Below are 22,112 nucleotides of genomic sequence, written 5' to 3' on the forward strand. Positions count from 1 at the left end.
GAACTACAGTCAAGAAATGTCTATTGAAAGATGGAGAACTAGACTCTCCAAGGATGAGCTTTCTTACTGGGATGCAGCATCATCATCATCATCATCATCATCATCATCATCACCATCTTTATTATTAATTTTAAACCAATTCTACATACTAAAAATTAACCATGAAAACATAAATTCTTAATTAACATTAAAGAAAGTAAAATATATAGGAAGTGAGTGGGGAACACTTGCCAGTATGTGCAAGACTCTAGGTTGCTCTCCAACACCACAAAAATCATAAATATAAAATATGTAATATGTAATGCATAATTAGGAAGCATAATGCTCATAAAAAGTTCACCAAGCTTGGTGCTGCATATCTTTAAAAGTCAACATGGGAGACTATGGCAGGAAGATCTAAGTTTAAGACTAGCCTGGGCTACACAGTGAGACTCTGGTTCAAAAAAAAACAACAACGGGGCCAGTGAGAAGATTCAGCAGGTACAAACGTGTGCTGGCAAGCCAGGCAAGCTGAGTTCAATCCCCAGGGCTCACATGGTGGAAGGGAGAGCCAACTCCTGCAGGCTGTCCTCTGACTTTTTACTTCTGGACCGTGGCTCGCCCAACCACACATATGCACAAAAAAATAAACAAAAAAGAAGTAAATACAGCATAGCTCTTGATTATATAATAAAAACAAAAAACTAAGAAAAACAATCATTTAAAAGGGAAATAGAGAATATAAATATTTAGAAAGTAACCTACTGATCTAAGGTATAGCATGTCCCTGTGTTATTTGAAGGTAAATATAACTGTGTATGCAAAGTTGGTTAGGCCTACAACAAGCAAAAAATTTTGTTAATCATTTAACTGTATATTTTGAGCAATGCTACATGCAGGAATTACAAACTAAACTTCACAATACTTTTTGGTAATGACAGACAGACAGACAGACAGACAGAACCAAGATCTCCCAATAAAGTTACAACTGTCATTCAACAGAGTCCCACAGACCTAAACCAGCAAACAAGCTCTCCTCACCAGGATTTACTTCAAAAAAATCAAAATTGAGTACAATTTTCTCACTTGGAGTTTTGCATGTTTTCACAAGCTAATTATATTTTCAATAATAAAATGCAGTGGAGATAAACCATGACTTCCCTTCTATCCTTATAACTTTATATATGAACAAGAAAGCCTTTGGGGCCAGGCCTGGTGGTTCACACCTTTAATCCCTCCCAGCACTCAGGAGGCAGAGGCAGGAGGCTCTCTGAGGCCAGTCTGATCTATAGAGTGAGCTCCCAAACAGCCAAGGCTACACAGAGGAAACCTGTCTTTAAAAAACAACAAAAATAAAAGAGAGGGTGGAATCAGGAGAGAGATAAAAGTCTTCCAACTTACCAACTTACTCCATACCATTAACTCACTTTCATAGGCAGTCACTATGCAATTTACCTGCAATGTTGCTCTTTTTTGTAATCTTGAATACTATTTATTATTGTGCAAAACTTACATGGTTAAAAAAAAAGAATGCTGGGTGCAATGACACACACCTTTTTTTAAAACCATTTCTTGAAGAAAATCAATAGTGTGATCTGCTATTGGGAAAAGTCACCATTATTTATTAACTCATGTAAGTTTTGCGCAATAATAAATAGTATTCAAGACTACCAAAAAGAAAAAGAAAAAGAAAAAATAGAATGGCAATAATTATTTTATAATAGTATATTTTAAACCTTAATAATATACTGATTTTATTATATATCACTGTATAAAATTAATGTAGCTTTCAAAACAAATTGAAAAATAGCTGAGGAAAAAATGGAGAGTAAATGTGTATGTCACAAAACACCTCCAATAGCCAACTATATTAAGAAGTACTGAGGACAAGGCTAGAAAGATGATGGTTTGGAGGTTAAGAGCTCTGGCTGCTCTTCCAGGGGACCCAGGTTCAATTCCCAGGATCTGCATGGCAGCTCACAGCTGTTTGTAATTCCACTTCAAGTCTGACATCATCACACAGATATATGCAGGTAATACACCAATGCACATAAAATGAATAAATAAATCATTTCTTTAAAGGAAGCCCTGGGGAAATAAAGAGCAGTGTAAGGAAGTGTGATAGCGATGTAAATAAGCTGACACAATCGCGTACCAACACACAACACGGCAGGGTATGGCCCAGCAGCAGTTCTACCACAGATACATAACTTCTGTTTTCCATGTTCATTTCTTTAAGCTATTTCTATTATAGTATCTTCATTTTCTACATTTAAAGCTGCTACTAACAAATCCCTCCCACTTAATTATTTACCTCCTAATTATGTGCCACCGAGAAAAAGTTTAAAACAAAATTAGAGATAGGAAAGAGAGAGAAACATACAACTTGAGGTGTGGCTATGAAGGCACAAAAGGGAAGTATTAAGATTTTATTTTAAAAGAGTTAGTGTAAGAACCACTATTCTAAGCTACCAAGTCCTCCCTCTAAAATACAGTGTACAAAAGCACGAATGAACCATAAAGGAAGAGCCTTGGTGGTTTAAAGGAGAGCATGCAAACAGGGTGTTTACAGACAAAGCCTACTGTGACAGCCTTCCCAGCACCTGGGCACAACAAAGTGGGAAATAGTATGTTTGTTTCAGCATCCCTCACTCACTACCGGCAGGTTTTTCTTTGGGGGGCTGAGCCCTAACCAACTAAAAGTGCTCTATGTTTTAATAAAGATGCTCTTATTCACCCTGCCTTGCTGCCTCCCACAGGGAAACTTTGGCATGTTGAGATATGTGAAGGCAAAGGAACAAACATCCCATCCCCAGGAGTTGCTGCTTCTCAATTCTTAAGAGTGATCAATCAGAACTTAGTAGTTTAAGTGATGAAGATAGGACAACCCAGATCATTTCAAAACACTAAAAACAGAAAAAAATAAGAGTTACTAGTCCCTTACCATGGAGCCCTGAATCACACAAGGCTATCTTAGATTCAAAACAGTCCTGATTTCCAATTTATATCTCAACCCAGTTTCTGTCAGGAAAAATGAATAAATAAAAAATAAAAAACTAAAAAGCTCAAGCTCCTTGTGCCTCCAACTCACTAGAAGTTGCATGGTGCATGCCTGAGAAAGCAAGCCTCCCAGCAGTGCATCCCTGAGTGGAAGAGTGTGCATGCCCACTAGCTACACTTCACCTACAGTCAGCAAAACCAATCACTCCATGGTGAATACACAGTTGGCATCACAATCCATTGCTTGACTCTACCAAAAGTGGTTGGTGACATAAAATACTTACTCTCCCCAACAAAGAAGAGCAGCAACTCTGAGAAAGCATTAGCTGCCTTGATGAGGAGAGCAGAGAGCTGATCAGCCAAATTGCAGCCCGAGAATGAAGCCAAGCAGCTAGGGCCTTCATCACCACAACTGAGAGGCCATGGCCATGGGAAAAGTGTACGAGGATTTAAGAGACATACTCTGACTGTATTGTGCCACAACAATACTGTGAACCCATCTCAAGTCCAGGTTATGAAAAATACTTGCCTTTCACTACCGCCATTACCCAGCGAAAGAATCCTTTAGAGAAACGGTGAAGGTCAAGGTTCGACATTAAACAACTGGTTTAACATTATATGAAACTAAAGGAGAAATAGGCAAGTTTTTCCCTTCCACCCCGCATATGCACCACTGAGAGCAGACACACACGCAATCAAAATTCGCATTCATGCAAATTTTTAATCATTAAAATAAATAAATAAATAAATAAAAATAAAACGTAGACAAAACCAAAACCCTCTGACCCTGGATATTTTAAGGGAAGTCAAGCTTGCACCACATTATCCCTGTTCCACCTCTCCTGGACAGCTTAGCTATAGGAGCAAGTAGTCACAACTTCCTTTTTCTTTTGAGTTTTAGATTGCACTTACTCAGGCATGGTAAAGGAAACATTTTTTGCATCGCTCCAACTTTTAAAGCATGGACTGCCAGCCTAACCTCACAGGGTTATTTAAATAAGAGAAAAAGCTTCCAAGGGATTTTATTTCTAAGACACAAATTTTCAACATGTGTAAATCAGAAGATAGAATCTATACTTCCTGAAAAAGTCCTGTATGTGTAGGTGCAATTAAACAGGCAAGCAGTGAAGCTGAACACACAGAATTAGGAACTTGGGTGTGAACAGTGCTCAGCTGAGGAATGGAGCAGGCAGGAAGACTTGTGGCCAGGCTCAACCAGTCCAGAATACAGACAAGGCAAAGAATGCATAAAGCAGCTGTCATGTTCTCCACTCCCTGCCCTCCAAAAGAGACATGGTCAAGGTACCGCCTTGCTGAACTCAAGGCAAAACTGACATCTTTGAAGCCCTCTGTGCAATTAATTCCCAGACCAAGTTCAGCACGGTTTCCTGTCTTTACTTCATACAGCCTTCTCTTTTCATTGACCACAAGACGCACTGTTCACATCTTTCCCCCTGCTGTGTTCTGAAAGCTCAGTGAGATTTGTCTCCCCAGCAGTGGTTTTGCCTGACACAGGGCATACTTATAAGAAGTTATTGACTTGATACTAAATAAACATCTTTCTGCTAGGGGCTGGGGGGAACTCAGTAACACAGTGTTTCCTTATATGCACGAGACCCTGCTTCAAAAACATAAAATTATAGTTATGACAAAAATAAATGGCAATTTAAAAAAAAACACTCCTTTTTCAGTATTCTTTCTCTGGCACAGACTAAGCAACTGAAATGAAGAAGCAAACGTAAGTGTCTTAATCTACTACCTGGCAATCCTACTTCTAGAAGATAAAGTTGGCTTACTGAATCCAGTGTTTCTCCTGATGTTAATTCTTACGTGCCACCTGTGCTAGACTTTATCTCCTCCTCTCTAGTTCTTCTTCTCATTAATGTTGAATCAAAAAACTAAAACTCAAAGTCACACAGGTACACAATCACTACTTTTCAATGTCCAGTCACTTTTTAAAAATTACACCCTCAGCGCTGCATCAATCCTGTAACAGTTTTCATATTACTAGCTCCCCTTGTGCAAAAAAAATTTTAACTAGAAAACCCAACAGGTGATACAACTTTCTTCGTAGTGACTGAATACATTTTTTTCCTATGAGAGCAGAACTGTTGAAGAACTACATTTATAAGTACCCTCCTCGCAAAACTATTTCAGGAATCAGCTGTTTCCTAGCAACTGAATCTGCTGATATTTTCTCATCACAAGTAAGCAACAGGAATAAAATTGGCATTTCACATACTCATGAGTCTACACACTACTTCTTTCTTCTTTAAAAGAAAGAAGACAGTGTGTAAGGCTATTCATTATGGTCTAAGCAGTTTGCAGTGAAGTCTTCAAATGGGTAATTACAATTCTTAATATGATGAAGAAGTTTAGAAAGAGGGGAACTTACAGACGAGTGCAGGACTGCCTGACTTTTACTACAAATGAGGGAGAAAGAGAAAAACTGAAAGGTAGGATTTCTTAAGTCAGAAATAATCATCATTGAGAGTCTAGAAAGGTTTACATATGTCACACTGGCACCTATCATCAGGTACTTTGGGCTCATTTTGTACACAACTGAAGCATGGCCATCCCACTTGCATTTTACAGGAAAAAAAGCATCCAAGCATACAGTCCCCATAACCCATCAGACTTCGGTAGCAATCGTCACAAGTTGACTCCGCATGATCTTTATCTACAGCCACTGAAGTACTAAACGTTCATGGAAACACTGCTTGCGGGTGATCCCAGAAAACAGCACAAAGGAGCGGCTTGGGTGGACCTAGTCTAAACACCAGTGAACGCCAGCCGCCGGTGAGACGCGTGGTAAAAGACCTGCATTCTCTACTGACCCACCCCACAGAGATTGGAAGCTGTCTTAGGGTTGTACTGCTGTGAAGAGACACTACAACTGAAGCTACTGTTAGGAAGGAAAACATTTAACTGGTGTCTAATTTACAGCTTCAGTGGTTTCATCATGGCGGGAAACACGGTGGCACGCAGGCAGCCATGCTGCTAGAGACTGAGCTGAGAGTTCTACATCTTGATATGCAAGCAGCAGGAGACTGGCTTGCGCTTCTGAGACCTCAAAGCCTACCGCCCCCTGACACACTTCCTCCAAGAAAGCCACACCTACTCCAACAAGGCCATACCTCTTAATAGTACCACTTCGTATGGGCCTATGGGGCCATTTTATCAAAGCACCACAGAAGCCATTCAACCTTTCTAGAATTAAACCTACATAGATAAAATAAAGAAATCCGACTCATACTGTTATAGAGAGCTCCCTATATAAGAAACCATCATGGAGAGGAGTAAACATGATCAAAATACACTGTATGCATGTATGAAATTCTCAGAGTTAATAAAAGTAACTTTTTTTTTCCTTTTTCTTTTTTTGATTTTTCAAGAAGGGTTTCTCTTTATAGTCCAGGCTGTCCTGGACTCGCTTTGTAGACCAGTCTGGCCTCAAAGTCACAGAGATCTGCCTGCCTCTGCCTCCTGAGCGCTGTGACTACAGGCATGTAATACCACGCTCGGCAGTATTGTAACTTTTAAGAAAGCACTGTGCTAAGCTCCACCATACAAAATAAATAGGACAAACAATGGTCTGTTAGCATTTGGAAAATAACTAGGTCATAAATGGGCTTATTGCCTATATAAAAAAATACAAGCGTGTGTGCTTTTCTCTCTCGCTATGCACACCTTTTGAGAATGCAACACGAAGACAATCCACATGCCAATCCAGAAGCAGGCTCTCACGAACACCAGGTCCAAAGGCCCTTGGTTCTCTCAGCCTCCAGAACATGCAGAAGTGATGCTTGCAGCTTTTGCTACACTGTATATGATAACGTGCTATAGTAGACTGAACTGAGACAATTATCTGTTAACTTAAAGTTGTATTTTAATATCTGAAGAAAAAAGTAAAGGCCATAAACAGATGATACAACTCTAAAATCCTCTCCTGCTCAAAATTCCAGGTACACATGCTAATAACATGTTCTGCCAACAAGACACCAAAGAAAGCCAAAAATGAGTGAATCATTAAAGCTTTCCCTATCAATTTCCATGACAAAATGCATACTGTGTAAAGCACTGTAGAATGAAATCAAAAAGAAAAAAAAAAGACCCCTATCATATTATTTTTCACCAAAGTCTACCCCTTTAACTGAACAGCTACTGCACATCACAGTTTGGAATTGTCAAAACACTTTCACATGTATTTACTGGTTTGCTTTTTTCAATGAGTGAACTTAATGAATCAGGAACCTAGAAATGTCTCACTATTTATTGTTCAATGGTGTCAATAAAATATTTACTAAATTAATATGTACAGATATAAACAATATGTACATATAACACATATGTACATACATATTCCAAAACAATGTATCACAGTACACTGGTAACTGCATAAGTTCAACACACCCAGCATAAACTCATTTACCCCAAACAGTTCTGTTCCACACCCCTACTGCAAACAGCTTCCCAGCAAAAACACCAGTACTTTCTAGTAATGATTCCAAAGAAGGTAAATGCAACACAGCCTACTCAAATGGCACAGAAATTACTACGTCTACTTCTGTTGCTTTCACATCCATTTTTATATTCCCATCTTATAATGGCTACCACTGTTCAATAGTGAATATACTTCAGTTAAAAGATAATAATCAATATTTGTTTATATATAAAATACATACTATTTTATTTGGATATAATAACTTGGAAGTTGATGACAGATCATTTAATAAAAGATATGAGTTTTGTTGGGTAATTTTCTTCTCAACCAAATACAAAACTGGTACCTTAATTCTGTTTGTTCTTTTACTGCATTTTCTACTGCTTGACTTACAAGGCTTGTAAGATTATTTTGAAAGATAAACTTTGTGCACATAGTCTCAGGAAGAATAAACTTTCCTCTAATATAAAAAAAAAAAAGATAATAATCAAAAACATTTTGTAAGGTAAGAGGTCTTCCTTGAAAGTCTGATAGGATTCAGCAGTGAATCCAGCTTGTCTTGTAATTTTCTTTGAAGAGAGTCTTTGGTAACAGCTTCAACTTCATTGCTTATAGTAGGTCTACTATTTATATCGTCAGGGCTTAATTGTGGCTCATGATATGCTTTGGAAATTCTATTCTGGGTTGTCTAGCTTTTCAGAATACTAATTTTCATAGTAATTTCAAATGATGTTCTGAAATTCATTCAAGTCAGTACTAATAGGATCCTTTTGATCTCTAGTTATATTAATTTGCATCTCCTCCCTCTTTTTTTTTTTTTTTTTTTTTTTTTTTTTTTTTTTTTTTTTTTGGTCAGATTAGCTAAGAGTTTGTCTATCTCATCAACTTTTTAAAGAGCCAACTCTTTCTTTGGCTGACTTTGGGTAGTTCTCTTTTAATCTAAATTATTTTAGTTTCTTCCCTAATCTTTATTATTTCTTGCTATCTACTGAATTTAGGGTCTTCTGCTTGCTGTTTCTGGGGAGCCTTGAAGTGCACCATTAGGTTATTTATTTGGTATTTCTCAGATTTTTTTTTTTTAACATGAGGACTACTTTGGCTGCATATAGAGGTTCTAATAGGATATTTTCATTACCTTTTGCCTCTGGGAATTCTTTAGTTTCCTCTCTAACTTCTTAGATGACCCACTATTCATTCAAAGTTTTGTTGTTTAGTCTCCAAGTACTTTGTGGTTTCTGTTGTTTTTCTTAATGTTAATTTGTAGTTGTACTGAATCACGGTCTGATAGGAGACATGGTATATCTCAATTTTTTTGTATTTTTTGAGATTTGACTTGTGCCCCATGATGAGATCAGTTTTAGAGAAGGTTCTATTGCTGCTGAGAAAAATATATCTTCTTAAGCTGTTGGGTGGAGCACACTGTATATATCAATTAAGTACAGTTCACAAATTATATATTTTAGCTCTGAAATTTCTTTGTTTTTAATTTGGAAGACCTATCTAAATTTGAGAGTATTGTGTCAGGACCTATGTGATTTTTTTATATCTTTATTTTTTTTATAAAATTAGAGGCTCCAGTAATTGATGTACAAATGTTTGTATCTTTTATAAATATATATTATCCCTTTTATATCTTCTAGTAAGTTTTTGGTTGAAGGTTACTTTGTCTCATATAAAAATAAATATGACATCTTATTTACATTTTCTGTTTGCTTAGTAGTCTGTTTTCTATCCTTTGATAGTAGTATTTGGGTATCTTTTGCTGGTTAAATGCTTTTCTTGGAGACAGTAATACAGTGGGTTCTTGTTTTTCATCCGGACCCTTAGTTTGTATCTTTTTAGTGATGGGTTGAAGCCATCTACATTTAAGGTTACTATAGAAAGGAGTTAGTTATTTTTCATAAATTTGATTTATTGTGCTAACTAATTTTATATCCACTTGACACAAACCAGATTGTTTTAAAAGAGGTTATCTCAATTAAGAAAACGCCTGACCACACTATTCTTGATTGATAATTAATGTGGAAGAGCCTGGTTAACTTAGAGTGGTACCACCCCTGGAAAGGCAGTCCTGAGTGCTCTGAGAAGGCCAGCTCAGCAAGCCATGATAGTAAGCCAGTAAGGAGCATCCCCCCATGGTTTCTACTTCAGTTCCTGTGTACAGGTTCCTTCCAGGAGTTCCTGCCCTAATGTCCTTCAATGATGGACTGTTACACAGAAGTATAAGCAAAATAAACCCTTTCCTTCCCCAGTCGCTATGGCCATGATGTTTTATCACAGTAACAGAGATCCTAAAGCAGAAAGTGGTGCAAGGAGTTGGGTGTGGCTGAGATAGAGCTAACCATGTTGGGTGGGGAGGATGGCAGAAGGAGCATGGAACATTGGGCTGGAAGAGCCATTGAGCGCTCAGCGTTGTGCTGTGGGTGGCAAAGCTGAAGAAGCTCCAGTGCCAAGGCCTTTGAAGACAAAAAGGTCATGAGCCACAGGACTTTGAATCTGAGCTTTGCACTGTTCAACTTTGGTTTGCACTGATTTAAATGTAACTGTGCCCTGGTTCTTCCCTCTTGGATAAGAATATAACTTTTTTTCCTACAGTTAAAGAGACTTTGAAATTTTATAAAAACTCTGGAACTGTACAGAGACTTTGGCTATTTTAATTTAAAGAGCATGTATATTTTAGAGAGACTTTGCAAACTTTAGAAAAACTTTGGATATTTTGGACAAACTGAACTTAGAAAAGGAGTTTTAAAGGACATTTTAAAGAAACCAAATTATGCAAGCTATTATATAAACTTAATACAAGCTAGTCATTTTGGAGGGGGGAGCCTCAATTGAGAAAATGCTCCACCAGACTGACCTGTATGTCTGCGGTGCAATTTCTTGACTGATGATTGATGTGAGAGGGCCCAGTCCATTGTGGGTGGTGCCATCCCTGAAATGGAAGTCCTGGGTTCTATAGAAGGCAGGCTGAGCAAGCCATGAGGAGCAAGCCAGTCATCAGCGCTCCACCATGGCTTCTGCTTCAGTGTCTGCCCCCAGGTTCCTGCCTGGGACTCCTGCCCTGACTCCTTTCAATGGTGGACTGTGATATGCAAGTGTAAGCAGAATAAACCCTTTCCTCCCCAAGTTGCTTTTAGTCACGGTATTTTATCACAGCAAAAGACACTCTAATTAAAACAGATGCCCTGGGTCACTGGATTCTTGTTTCTTTTCTGGCTCCTGTATTAGTTTTGAGGGTTTGCTGTGTTGTTGTGTTTTTTCTTCAAAACTGAGTTTATTTGTAGTTATGCCACCTTCCTCCCTATAAACGACTCCACTAAGAACATTCTGCAGTGCTGGCATGGTTGTCATGAACTGCGTTTATTTGTGTTTTTCTTGAAATTCCTTTATTTCTCCTGATTTTTGAAAGATAGCTTTGCATGATATAATATTTTTGGTTCACAGTTGTTTACCCTCACAGCCTGAAATACTTCTTTCATTGTGGCTTTTATGCTTGCAGTTGAAAAGCCTGGGGCAATTCTGGTGTTTCTGCCTTCTTACGTAAGTTAGTGTTTTTCTTCTCCTGTTAGGATAATTTCTTTACTTTGTATTTTTAACACCCTGACTATAATATGTCATGGAGAGGTTTTTTTTCTCTGGTCATGTCTACTTGGAGGCCTATAAGTCTCTTGTGCTTGAAAGCCTATTTCTGTAAACCTCTGAATTTTTCTCCTGTGATTTCACCAACAGTCTGTGCACGCCACTTAGTTTTACCTGTGCTCCTTCAGTACACCATCAGAACTCAGGTGTGGTCTCTTGAATGTGTTCCAGACTTCTTGAAACTATTATTCATATGCCCTAACATTTTATTCTTATATGTCCATTTGTATTATTGTCCTGACTCTGACCTTCATCCCTGAAATTCATTCTCCTGCATGTTCTTTTCTGCTGAACACAATGTTTCTTGTAGTTTTTATCTGACTCTCTCCTTCAATGTTCCAATCTTTTGGCTAAATTTTCCCTCCATGTTTTGAACTTTCAACTCCAATTTACTAATGCATTTTAGAGACTATCTTGTCAAAGTCAGGGAGACTTTTTCTTAATTTATGCATCTGTTTGACTCTTCTATGTGAGGGTTAATTCTTTTGAATACTAAGACCCTAAATTCTTTCTCAACATTTTGAATTCCCTTATCAGGGAACTGGTCACTTGGTGATATGTCATGAGTGGTGGTTATGGCATAGTCTTTGCATTGCTTTGTGCTGTCTTTGGCATCTGCTGAAGACCTCGTGCCAATTCTTCTTAGCTTGTTCCACTAAATAGAAAGTGAAGGATCACTACCAAATTCATTCTATGAAGCCAGTATCATCTTGATACCAAAACCAGGTAAAGAAAGGAAGGGGGAGGGAGGGAGAGGAGAAGGGAGCGGGAGGGAGGGAGAGGAGGAAGAAGGGAGGGGAAAGAAAGAAAACTATATACCAATGCCTTTGATGAACATAGATAGAATTGTTTGAATGAAAATGCCCCCCCCGAAGGCTCATATACAGAATGCCAAGGAGTAACACTGTTTGACAGGATTAGAAGGATTAGGGGGTATTGAAGTGGAACTATCTGGTTTCTTTAAAAACTCAATTGTGTAATGTGAATATGTTTTTTGTTTTGGTCCCAAGTGTGGGGTGTGGGAGTTTTTTTTCCACTGCTGAAAACAGACTCATGACCTTTGTTAGCTGAAAACAGACTTGTGAGAGGGTGTGTGGTGTTATGCTGGAAGCTGTCTCATGTAAGAGGTGTGGGGGTTTTTTGCCAGCTAGAAAACATCCTTTGTGGACTCTGAGAAGGGACAAATAGAAGCCTACAGACAGTGAGACAACACTTTTGCAACCCTATGCTTTGCAATTGATTCCCTGATTTGCTGGTGTTTGCTTTTCTACACATCCCTTTGCAGAGAAAAACACTTCAGAGAACCTCTCATAGCACTCCGTCTGAGTCTTGCAGCTCCCGCTGACCTGTGCTGCTTCAGAGGGGTCTTGCCACTTCTGAATTGTGCTAATTTGACAGAGTCTTCCTGCCAGCGCAGCTGTTGTTTGCTGTTTGCCAGTCTGCTAGTGTCCTGATGACAAAGACTGGAATCACCCCCAAGGAACTGCATCAAAAGAGGTCCACAACACCCTTTCCTACTAATCTTTCTCTTCTCCTTTGGGTCAGTGGGTTGGAAGGGAGGTAGAAGCATTTAAGAACCCTAAATAAAGTAGGTTGTTGAAAAAGCTAAGTCTACATGGTGTGGCCTTTTTGGAGGAAGTGTGTCACTCAGCTTTAAGATTTCAAACACTCATGGTGGGCCCATTCTCACTTTTTCTGACTGCAGATTAAGATGTAGCTCTCAGCTCCTTCTCCAGCACCATGCCCGCCATGCCTGTTACCATACTGGACTAAGCTTCTGAAACTATAAGCCAGCCACTGATTAAATACTTTCTTTTATAAAAGTTGCCTTGGTCATGGTATCTCTTCACAGCAACAGAATAGTAACTAAGGCACATAGAAAGATTTTAACAAAATACTTGCAAGCAAACTTCAACAACACGTTGGGAGGATTATATAATATGCCAAGTTGGCTTCATCCCAGAAAGACAAGGTTGGCTCAATATGCATAAATTAGTGAATTCATCTGAATGACTATGTGGACTGCTTCCACTTGCCCCACACTCTCCAAAGTAGTTCTCAAGCAGCATCCAAAGTAACCTATGGTGGATATCATCAGGCCATAGCATCCCTTATCCAAAAGTGTCAATACTTATCCTACAATAAGACAAAAACACAGTACCTACCACTCTTGTCATTCTTGTTTAATACATAGCTTGAATTTAAAACACGCAGAAGCATTAAACAAAGCTAAAGTGAGAAATGTTCTATAAAATGCCTACTATTTCATTTTTAAAAGTCCATGAGCGTGAAGGAGAAGCTAAGAATGGGTGCAGCTCAGCGAGGCTAGAAGAGAGAACTCACAGCATGTGGGACTTAGGTTAGGACTCTTCAAACACATGATGGGCAGCTGAAAGCAGGCTGGGCAAAGCCTAGGTGACAGCTCAACTGTGGCTGTGAGGGACAATGTGCTGCTGACAGGACTCACACAGAAAGGTCCAGAAGTCACAAGAGCAGGGTCTTATTCTCAAATTGTTTACAGAAAGTTGATGTTTTAGACATACTTTTTTCTGTAAAGTGATCACTTCAAATCTTTGAAAAAATGTTACGTTTTGGGGAGAATGAGCAAGGGGAAAAAAGAACACACAGAATTTTGTCTTTATGCTCATTTTCTACACAGACAATAGGGAGAAAAAGTAAAATTTTGTGAAAATCTGCCATATGGTCTTCTTTCCACAAGTAATATCAGGGAGATAAACAGGAAATACACATACAACACTGTGAAGTGTGTGAAAGACAAATGTCTAGCAAATGCTCCCCACAATAGTTATAAAATGAACTGGTAAAAGATTCTCAAATGTTTTTAGGCTTTGTAAAACACCTACTCAGAATTAGCTCTGAAACACTAAAAGGTTCTTTGGCTTGCCACCACAGCATCCTCCCCTCCACTCAAGCCTTGCATTTCTGCTGGGGATATTGCAATTTGGGAACATGTGGAGTCTCTTGTTCCCATGAACCACCAAACAAAGCGGCAGAACCACAGCCCTAGGCCAGACAGTCCTTTAGCCATGACAGTTGGCTAGGTATACGATACAGTTGAAATGAGCCCTCCCCCCACACTTGATGTGTTAAAGCTGTAACTGATACTGCCTCACAAGGTGAATACATTTGGAAATGGGGCCACTGTAGACATACTAGAGCAGGGGCCTTAATCCAATAAACTGGTATTATTATAAAAATAGACATTCAGGACACATACATAGAATTCCATGTGAAATCTACAGCTTTATTGTCACAAGCCAGTAACTTGGAGTGCCTTGAAAGGCTGTTCTCCAACAATTCAGATGGCCACGGACCTGCTTTTACCTCAGTCCCACATTTCTACCCTCCACAGTCAGAGAAAAGGAGTGAGTCTTCTGAGACCCTGAGTTTACAGTACTTTGATAGAGCAGTCCTAGGGGTAACATGGCAAGTGTCTTAAGCCATTTCCAGGGTAAGAAATACTAAGACAAAGAACAGAATTCAAGAACAAATAAGCTTCTGTGGATGGTATGCTACAGGGATATGATGTCTTACCCACTTTTGCTACTGTAAGAAGAACCAAACCAAGGACAATGCATATGTACATGTACATGGGTAAAGACAACTGCAGAGAAACAGCTGGAACACTAATGGGGACAAGTGTCACTCATACAACCTCTGGACTTCTTGAATTTATAGACTAACACTCTGCTATTGCTTAGGAAACCACAGACTTGTTTCTATGAGCAGCATCTGGGAAGCTGGTGTAAAAAGTATGTCCCACATCCCTGAAGCAGGGGAGCATCAGAATGCTTTCTGCCTTAGAAACAGAGAAGAAGGAGGAGCCTCATGGCAGCCTCACATTGATGCCAACATCCCAGAAGCTTTCAAATACATGGTCTGGGTGACTATAGAAACAGGAGCTACTTCTAGGATTTGGTAGACAGCATTTACTACTGAGTAATGTCCTGAAAAGAATGTACCTCTTTCACACAGAGCACTGTCCAAAATGCCAACAGAGAAATGGACTGAAAATCAAGAACCACAGGAGAAAGAGAACCCCAACCTACAAACAAATATGCCCATAGTGATGACATCACTACTGTCATCTATAAATACATGCTGGGACAGAAATGAAGAAACAATTTAAGAGGATCAACTACAAAGGTTTTTAATGTGTCATGGAATTAGAGACGAAGAAGGAATATTAACATCTAAATACGTAGTCAGGCTAAGAGTATACTCAGTAGTAGTCCGTGTGTTAGCACACACACAAGGCCCTACGTCCCGTCATTACCATCACACATCCACACATGCATAGCTTCACGAAAAAAAAGTTAAGTACTGATAAGGGTGTTTCCAACAAACCTGACCTAGATTAATTGCTAAGTGGAGTAAGAGTTCAACAAACTGAATATACTGCCATTTATTCGACACACAGCTCCCTCGAATGTCACATAACACTGGGCTATTTACTCAGCAGTAGCCTGTCAGTGATTTTAGTCCTTAACTACAAATACTTTCTTCTAAGCTGAGGGCACAGCTGAGTCACAGATGGCTCGCTAGAAAAGATTGTTTCTATGATGCCCTCTGCTGATAAAAACAACAGTTCACAACAGAAACCTAGAGGTTACTTCCACCAAAGGCCACAGTGCTTTTAAGGGCCACATCTCTAGGCAGAAATGATTTGGTGAATAACCCACAGAGGCCACTGCCATAATTAGTCCGTCAACCGCTAGTGCTATTAGAAGAAACAATAACAAAACCAAGTGTGGAGGCTAACATGTAAAAACCTACGGATGCCACAATTAACAACTATACCGCAGGCAATCTAAATGTCACTATGAAAATTAAATTATTTTACTCGGTAAAAGAGCACAGAACAAAAAAACCATCAGGGATTTATGTCAAATAAAGAAACAAAAGGCAACACTTACTGCCAAAGCCTTAGAGAGTGTGGCTCTAAACTCGTTCAGGATGATGGCCACAATGTCCTTAAGTGGCACGTACGCAAAACCATCTTCCAAGTAGACTTTCCTTCCCCTGAATAAGTCCAGAGCATCCGCAAAGGGGACCTGAGTCAAAGCAAAACAGGAAGCAAGTCAGTGACTATTGCTAGGAGACCCTAAGTCTTCACACAGTAAGGTAAAGAAACCCGTTCGTCCCAGCGGCTCCACAATGAAGGGAGGAAAATGCATTCCTTAAACCCAAACAGTGAGCATTAGGAAGAATTAGCAGCATAAAAACAGATGTCTTAGAGCTTGTGTTTGAAAAGACAGTGACAATAACAACAAAGAGCCAAAACAGAATGCCTTTAGTTGTAACCTATACATTTCTGGATTATAAACCCCAAAATTTCAAACTGCTATTTCAAAACCTCTAAGTGCACTATATTCACCTCATGGAAGATTCAGAATTGTGTGTCAAATAGTGTTGTCCTGATTTTTATTTTTAAAAAAGGTATCCAGTGCTAAAAGTTACTTGTAATCAAAGTCAATTCCAAATCTGCTCATCTAAGACTCTACTCCTCCACTGGAGAAGTGTATGTGAAAGCTTCTCTCAACACCAAGAAGTGGAATTAATGACCCTTCAGTGTTGCTGGTAAAGTCTGCTTCAGCATTTAAGTATTTATTTAAAATGAAACAAAGATTAAATCCTATGAATTATCCCACTATGACCATAATACGGCCTTAGTTGACTGTGAAAATCATCATTCTGGAAAATATTTTTTCATTCTTTTTAAAACGAAGCAAAAGCTTAGGATGGAACTTTTCCCAAACTGCCTGCCCACGCAAGCCTTAGGCAACAGCGGACTCCACACAACTGCCATCAGTGTGCCTGGCAACACCTCTACTGCGAACATATCATGTGTCATTTAAATGTTTTTTAATTTAATTTATTTTTAAATTATGTTTATACATGTGTGTTTGCGTATGGCTCTGAGCAGCACATCGTAGTTCACTGTCCAGAGTCTAGACTGGTGCTGGAGCCCCTGGAGCTGGGCTTACAGGCAATTGGGAGCTACCCAACACGCTCTCTGGGAACCAAGTCTGGGTTCTTGGTAGAGCACTAAGAGGTCATAGGCACTGAGGCATGTCTCCAGCCCATAATCTCAAGCAGTACATGTTTGACAAATGTACTGCTTTCCATGACAACAGCATAGTTCATGTCCCCAAAGAGTTCATCATCTATTTAAGGACAGGAAAAACTGCCTGTGGAACATCAAACCACATCAAACTACAGGGAGCCCTGTATGCCACAGCATGGAACAGGTGGCTCACTAGGCACAACACAGGCACGGGGAAGAAGAGTCAGTGCAATGCAGGCAAAAGAAGAGGACTGCATTAGGAAGCAAGCTCTAGTCCAGTCTAGAGTCTACTCTCATCTGATACTGGCTTATGACTTAGTGAGTGAAATGAATTCCTCTGAACCCCCCAGGCCAAATCTGTAAACCTGGGAAAGGTAATGAGGATAGAAGCTAAATGACCCGCCATGTCCTTTGCTGTGATAGTCATGCCTCTAGTTTACTATGGTGGCCACAGTGCAAACAAAAACACCTAAGCAGAAGCAACAGATACAGTGAGGGTCTAGCAATGGGAAGGGGGTGATGTGAGACAAACAGCAACCCCCATACACTAAGGCTCATTCCCTAGGAAAGCAAGTAGGCTGGCTTACAGTCAGGACCCAAATGCAATGAGACCACACAAAGCCATAAGCCAAAGCATGTACAAGAGCCAAGAGAAGTTTCTGGAAAAGTACCAATTAAACAGTATTAGAGAAAAAAACAGAGACAAGGGAGGCACCCCACACCATACACAGGAAACCCAAGTAATGCCCAGAAGGTTTTCCGTCAATAGAATGCCCTGGGATGGGTGGGAGCCCCAGCAGAGTGAGAAGGATGCAGTGTGAAGGCTGGTCCAACTTCCTAAGTGTGGCAGCCAGATGTGTTCACACTAGGAAGAGGCTGATGAGGCACTATACACATGTGTGAGTTAAACATGCAGGTAAAGCTAAGGGTGGCGCTTTAGCAGGTGCCTTCATACCTTATAAACAGACTCCAACTCCCACCTCACCCCACTCTGGCTTGACGAGGATGCAATGATCTCCTGTTCTCGCAGACTGCGCTCTTCATCGCTTATCTAAGATGAAACACATTTTATGCGGCTTAAAAATCAAATCCCCTCAGTTTCAACAAAGCATTTTCCTGCTGTAGAGAAACACTTTATAAAAACACATTAATATACCGATTGTCTTGAGATTTCAAATGGTTGCTAAGTAATTACTACCCCTAACAAAGGCAAAATGTGGCAGAAAATTTAACTACAATATTTTCAGGGTTTTTTTCCTGCCAGTATCTGAAGCCATACATAAAAAGAACAGCAGCAAAGGGCCTACAGAGGTAGCTCAGTTAGTGGACTGCTTACTGAGTGTGACTGGGTTAAGATCCTCACAATACAGAAACCCAGGCATGCACGTGTGCTTATATGCCAGCACACAGGAGGTGGAGACAAGAGAGTTTAAGGTCAGCTTGGGCTACATAAAATAGTCTCAAACATAAAAATAAAAATAGAGGAGAGGGAAAGTGCAACAGTCAGAAGGCAAGAACCATAATAAAAGTTCAGGTTAAAGTCTTCCATCTCATAACTGGGAGGTGGGGAACCATGACATGAGTTCATGGCCAATCTGAGCTGCATTGAACAAATCAAGAGTTATGCAAATGTGTTAAAGTATCTAGTAAAGTTAAGAATGGCTTATTTCTCAGGTTTATAGTCACTTAAAACTTAAAAGAGTACGTTTTCAAGGAACAACTAACGTTTTATTATTTTACACTGATTATGTCCTCAAAAAAAGACTGACAGCTCTAACTAGATAAAAATTCTAAACTCTAAAATTCTATTAAAAAAAAAAAAAAAAAACAAGAAGATGGGGCTCAGCAGTTAGGAGCACTGGCTGCTCATCCACAGGACCTGGGCTCACTTAGCACCCATAAGGTAGCTCACAATCTTCTATAACTCCAATTCCAGGGGCCCTGACTCCCTCTTCTGACCTCCATAGGCCCTGCGCACATGTGATGCACAGACATACATGCAGGCAAAGCACCTATACACATAAATTTTAAAATACATACTTTTTTAAAGAGAGAAATTTTCTCCCACTTTAAAAAAAAAAAAGGTTCAGAAGTAAAGATAAAAGTGGAACAAAAGTAAATATTGAAAGATCTACATCATATGAAATCCTCACTACTATCTTCCTGTCTACTACAATGGCCCCTTTCTACTTGCCTGGTTTCTACAAATACCCAAAGTTAAACCCACAAAAGCAGAAACAGTGATGATAGCACATACCTGAACAGCTAAGGCACAAGCAGCCAGCATTCACTCATAAAGCAACCAACATCAACCTTTAAACTGTATTTGGATTGTTTGTAGTGTGTCATGTGACCCAGACTAGCCTCCCTCAGCTGATCTCTGTTAATCTCTCAAGTGCTAAGATTAAGAAAACAAGTGAGCCAGGCTTGTTGGCACACACCTTTAATCCCAGCACTCAGGAGGCAAAGGCAGGGGGATCTCTGTGAGTTCAAGGTCAGCCTGGTCTATAGACTGATCCCAGGATGGCCAGGACTACACAGAGAAACCCTGTCTCTAAAAACAGAAACAACAACAACCAAGAAAAGCATGTAATAAGATTTTTTTTCCTCTGAACCCTATATACACTCCCCCAAAACAGAAAGTTATCTTTCTTACATTAGAACTTAGGAAAATAGGAACACACTCTGAAGATGTAACTCTGTGCTACAGCACTTGCCCAGCATCTACAAGGCACTGAGTTCACTAATATAAGAAAAAAGATAAAATTAATTCACCCTTCCAAAGTAGCCTAATATATTTAATGTAAAATTTCATGTCACTTCCTGTTATGAATAAATATCACATTTGCTCTGTGAATTAAAACCTTCACTCGGGAGCGGGAGAGAGATGGCTCAGCAGTCAAGAGCACATCTGCTGCTGTGGAGGACCCAGGCTTGGTTCCCGGCACCCATATTACGGCTCACAACTGTCCATCACTCTAGTTTCAGCGAATCCAATGCTCTCCTATGACCTCTTCAGTCACTAGCTATCAATGTGGCACAAAACATACATGCAGGCAAAACAGATGTACACATAAAAATCATTAAATATTTAAGGTCACCCATTTGTCATTCATATTTTGGCTTTCATTTATCTAGTTACAACTAAAACTTTAAAAAGGAAACTCACTAAATGCAAGATGACTATTAGAAACTTCACTCACTATTATAAACTATTAGTTATTTGATTATTTCAAATTCCCAGAATAACCGTGTGTACCGCCTTTTCTCTAGGTCTCTCCTGGGAAATGTGAGCAGGTTTGTTTGCAGCAATCAGAAAACACACTCACCCTCTGAAAGAGCAAGAGCTTTGCCTCCTGCTTCGGGCCGCTACAGGCTGTGAGGCAAAACTGACAGAGTGGGCCCTTTACAAAGAACATTAGTACAGACAAAGAACATGACGTTTCCATTTTCATTAAAACATCGTTTCATCATTTCCTCCCTCCCACTCCTCGCTCCTAGCCTACCACGGATCTCCCTAACCTCTCTAATTTACAGGCCGTCTTCCCTAGCCATTGTTGTTACACACACATATGAATGCATGAGCAGACAAATACATGCTGCTGCTCAGTGCTGCCTGCAAGCGTTTCCTGGGCTGGCCACTTGGTATTGGAGAATCAGTTAACAAGTTCATCCCTGGCAAAGACTAACTCTCCCTCTCTCAGCAGCTGTTAACTGATTGTAGTTCTATGAGTCAGGCCCACGATCCTTCCCCTATGTACGCAGGAATGTCAACCACTGTTGGAATTGTTCAGGTCCTGCTTAGGCACCCATGCTGCTGAGATTTCGTGGGCGCAGCTTCCCTATCGAGGTTATACAGCACACTCTCCCAGCAGTCTTCCCTGCCCCCTTCTACAACGTTCCTCTAGCCCAAGGTCCAGGCGTGTTTGCACAGTATCATTTAGGGCTGGGCATCTCGCGGCCAATTGTTGTCTGCATTTAACTAGTGTGGCTTTCTGTAATGATCTCCTGCTGCAGAAGGAAGCTTCGGTGATGACGGGCATTTACAAGTGCTTATAACGATGAGTACTTTGAGTAGTTAGGAGATTATACTGATGAGGAAAGTGGCAGCTGTAGGTTCTCCTCTCACGAGGTTTACAGTACCAGGGATGATTTCCTTCCTGCTGAGCAACTGATGGTAAACCTCAAGATAAAATTGCCACTTGTGCACCAATGGGGCACAAATCCCATATCTTGGTCATTATTACCAGTCTATTCTTAACAGCTTCAGACACTCTGAGAGCGACGCCTCAGGGAAGGAGTAGGGTTCCAGATCAGTTCCAGCCCCAAACCCTGTGCATGCCCTGTGCACACCCTGTGCACACCGTGCCTTTGGCAATATTCTGGGAGGCAACCAAGGGCAGTGGTGATAGCCTATACTGCTCTGGAGGTATACTGAACTGCCCTGATCATCAACTTGAGAGAGGGTTTCTCATTGCAACTCAACTCTGAATCTTTAACTAGCTCGCGCTACACTATCCTACTAACAAAATGAAGAAATAGTACATATTTCATTAGCTTTGACAGGGTTAAGGAAATGCTGTTTGTGAGGTACCTACAATACATCTACCAAATAACGCACTCTTGATAACAATATTTATTACTACCCTCTGCAATGTATGTTTTGATTAGTTTCTATTTTTATGGCTTTTTCCTAGGAAATAAGGTGAAATATTTACAACAAGAACCCATTTCCATACATGTATCATTTCACTAGATGAACTACCACAGGACGTGGTCTGGAAGGGTACTGATAAAGCAAGCAAGATCACCACTACAGCTCACAACCCTGTACAGAACCCACCTCTCCTGAAAAGTAGTTTGTAAACACACTGCTCTAAAAGGGGTCCAACTCTGTAAGTGACATGTGCGGCTACTCCAGAGATGCTCAACTTTGACTTCCAGCCAACAGGGACCCTGAAA

At 40.0% G+C, this 22,112-nt stretch overlaps 1 protein-coding gene across 1 annotated transcript in view; it reads right to left on the reverse strand.

Moving 5' to 3' along the window:
• Prim2 (DNA primase subunit 2) overlaps positions 1–22,112 on the reverse strand; it is a 225,859-nt gene that overhangs the window by 162,163 nt on the left and 41,584 nt on the right. The window contains exons 6-7 of the mRNA XM_051153016.1: positions 18,106–18,201; positions 16,000–16,137 (exon numbers count right to left, since the gene is read on the reverse strand). Of these exons, the coding sequence (XP_051008973.1) occupies positions 16,000–16,137; positions 18,106–18,201 (234 nt within the window). The remainder of the gene's footprint in view (positions 1–15,999; positions 16,138–18,105; positions 18,202–22,112) is intronic.

This window comes from Acomys russatus, chromosome 11, assembly GCF_903995435.1.
Source record: "Acomys russatus chromosome 11, mAcoRus1.1, whole genome shotgun sequence".
NCBI lineage: Eukaryota > Metazoa > Chordata > Mammalia > Rodentia > Muridae > Acomys > Acomys russatus.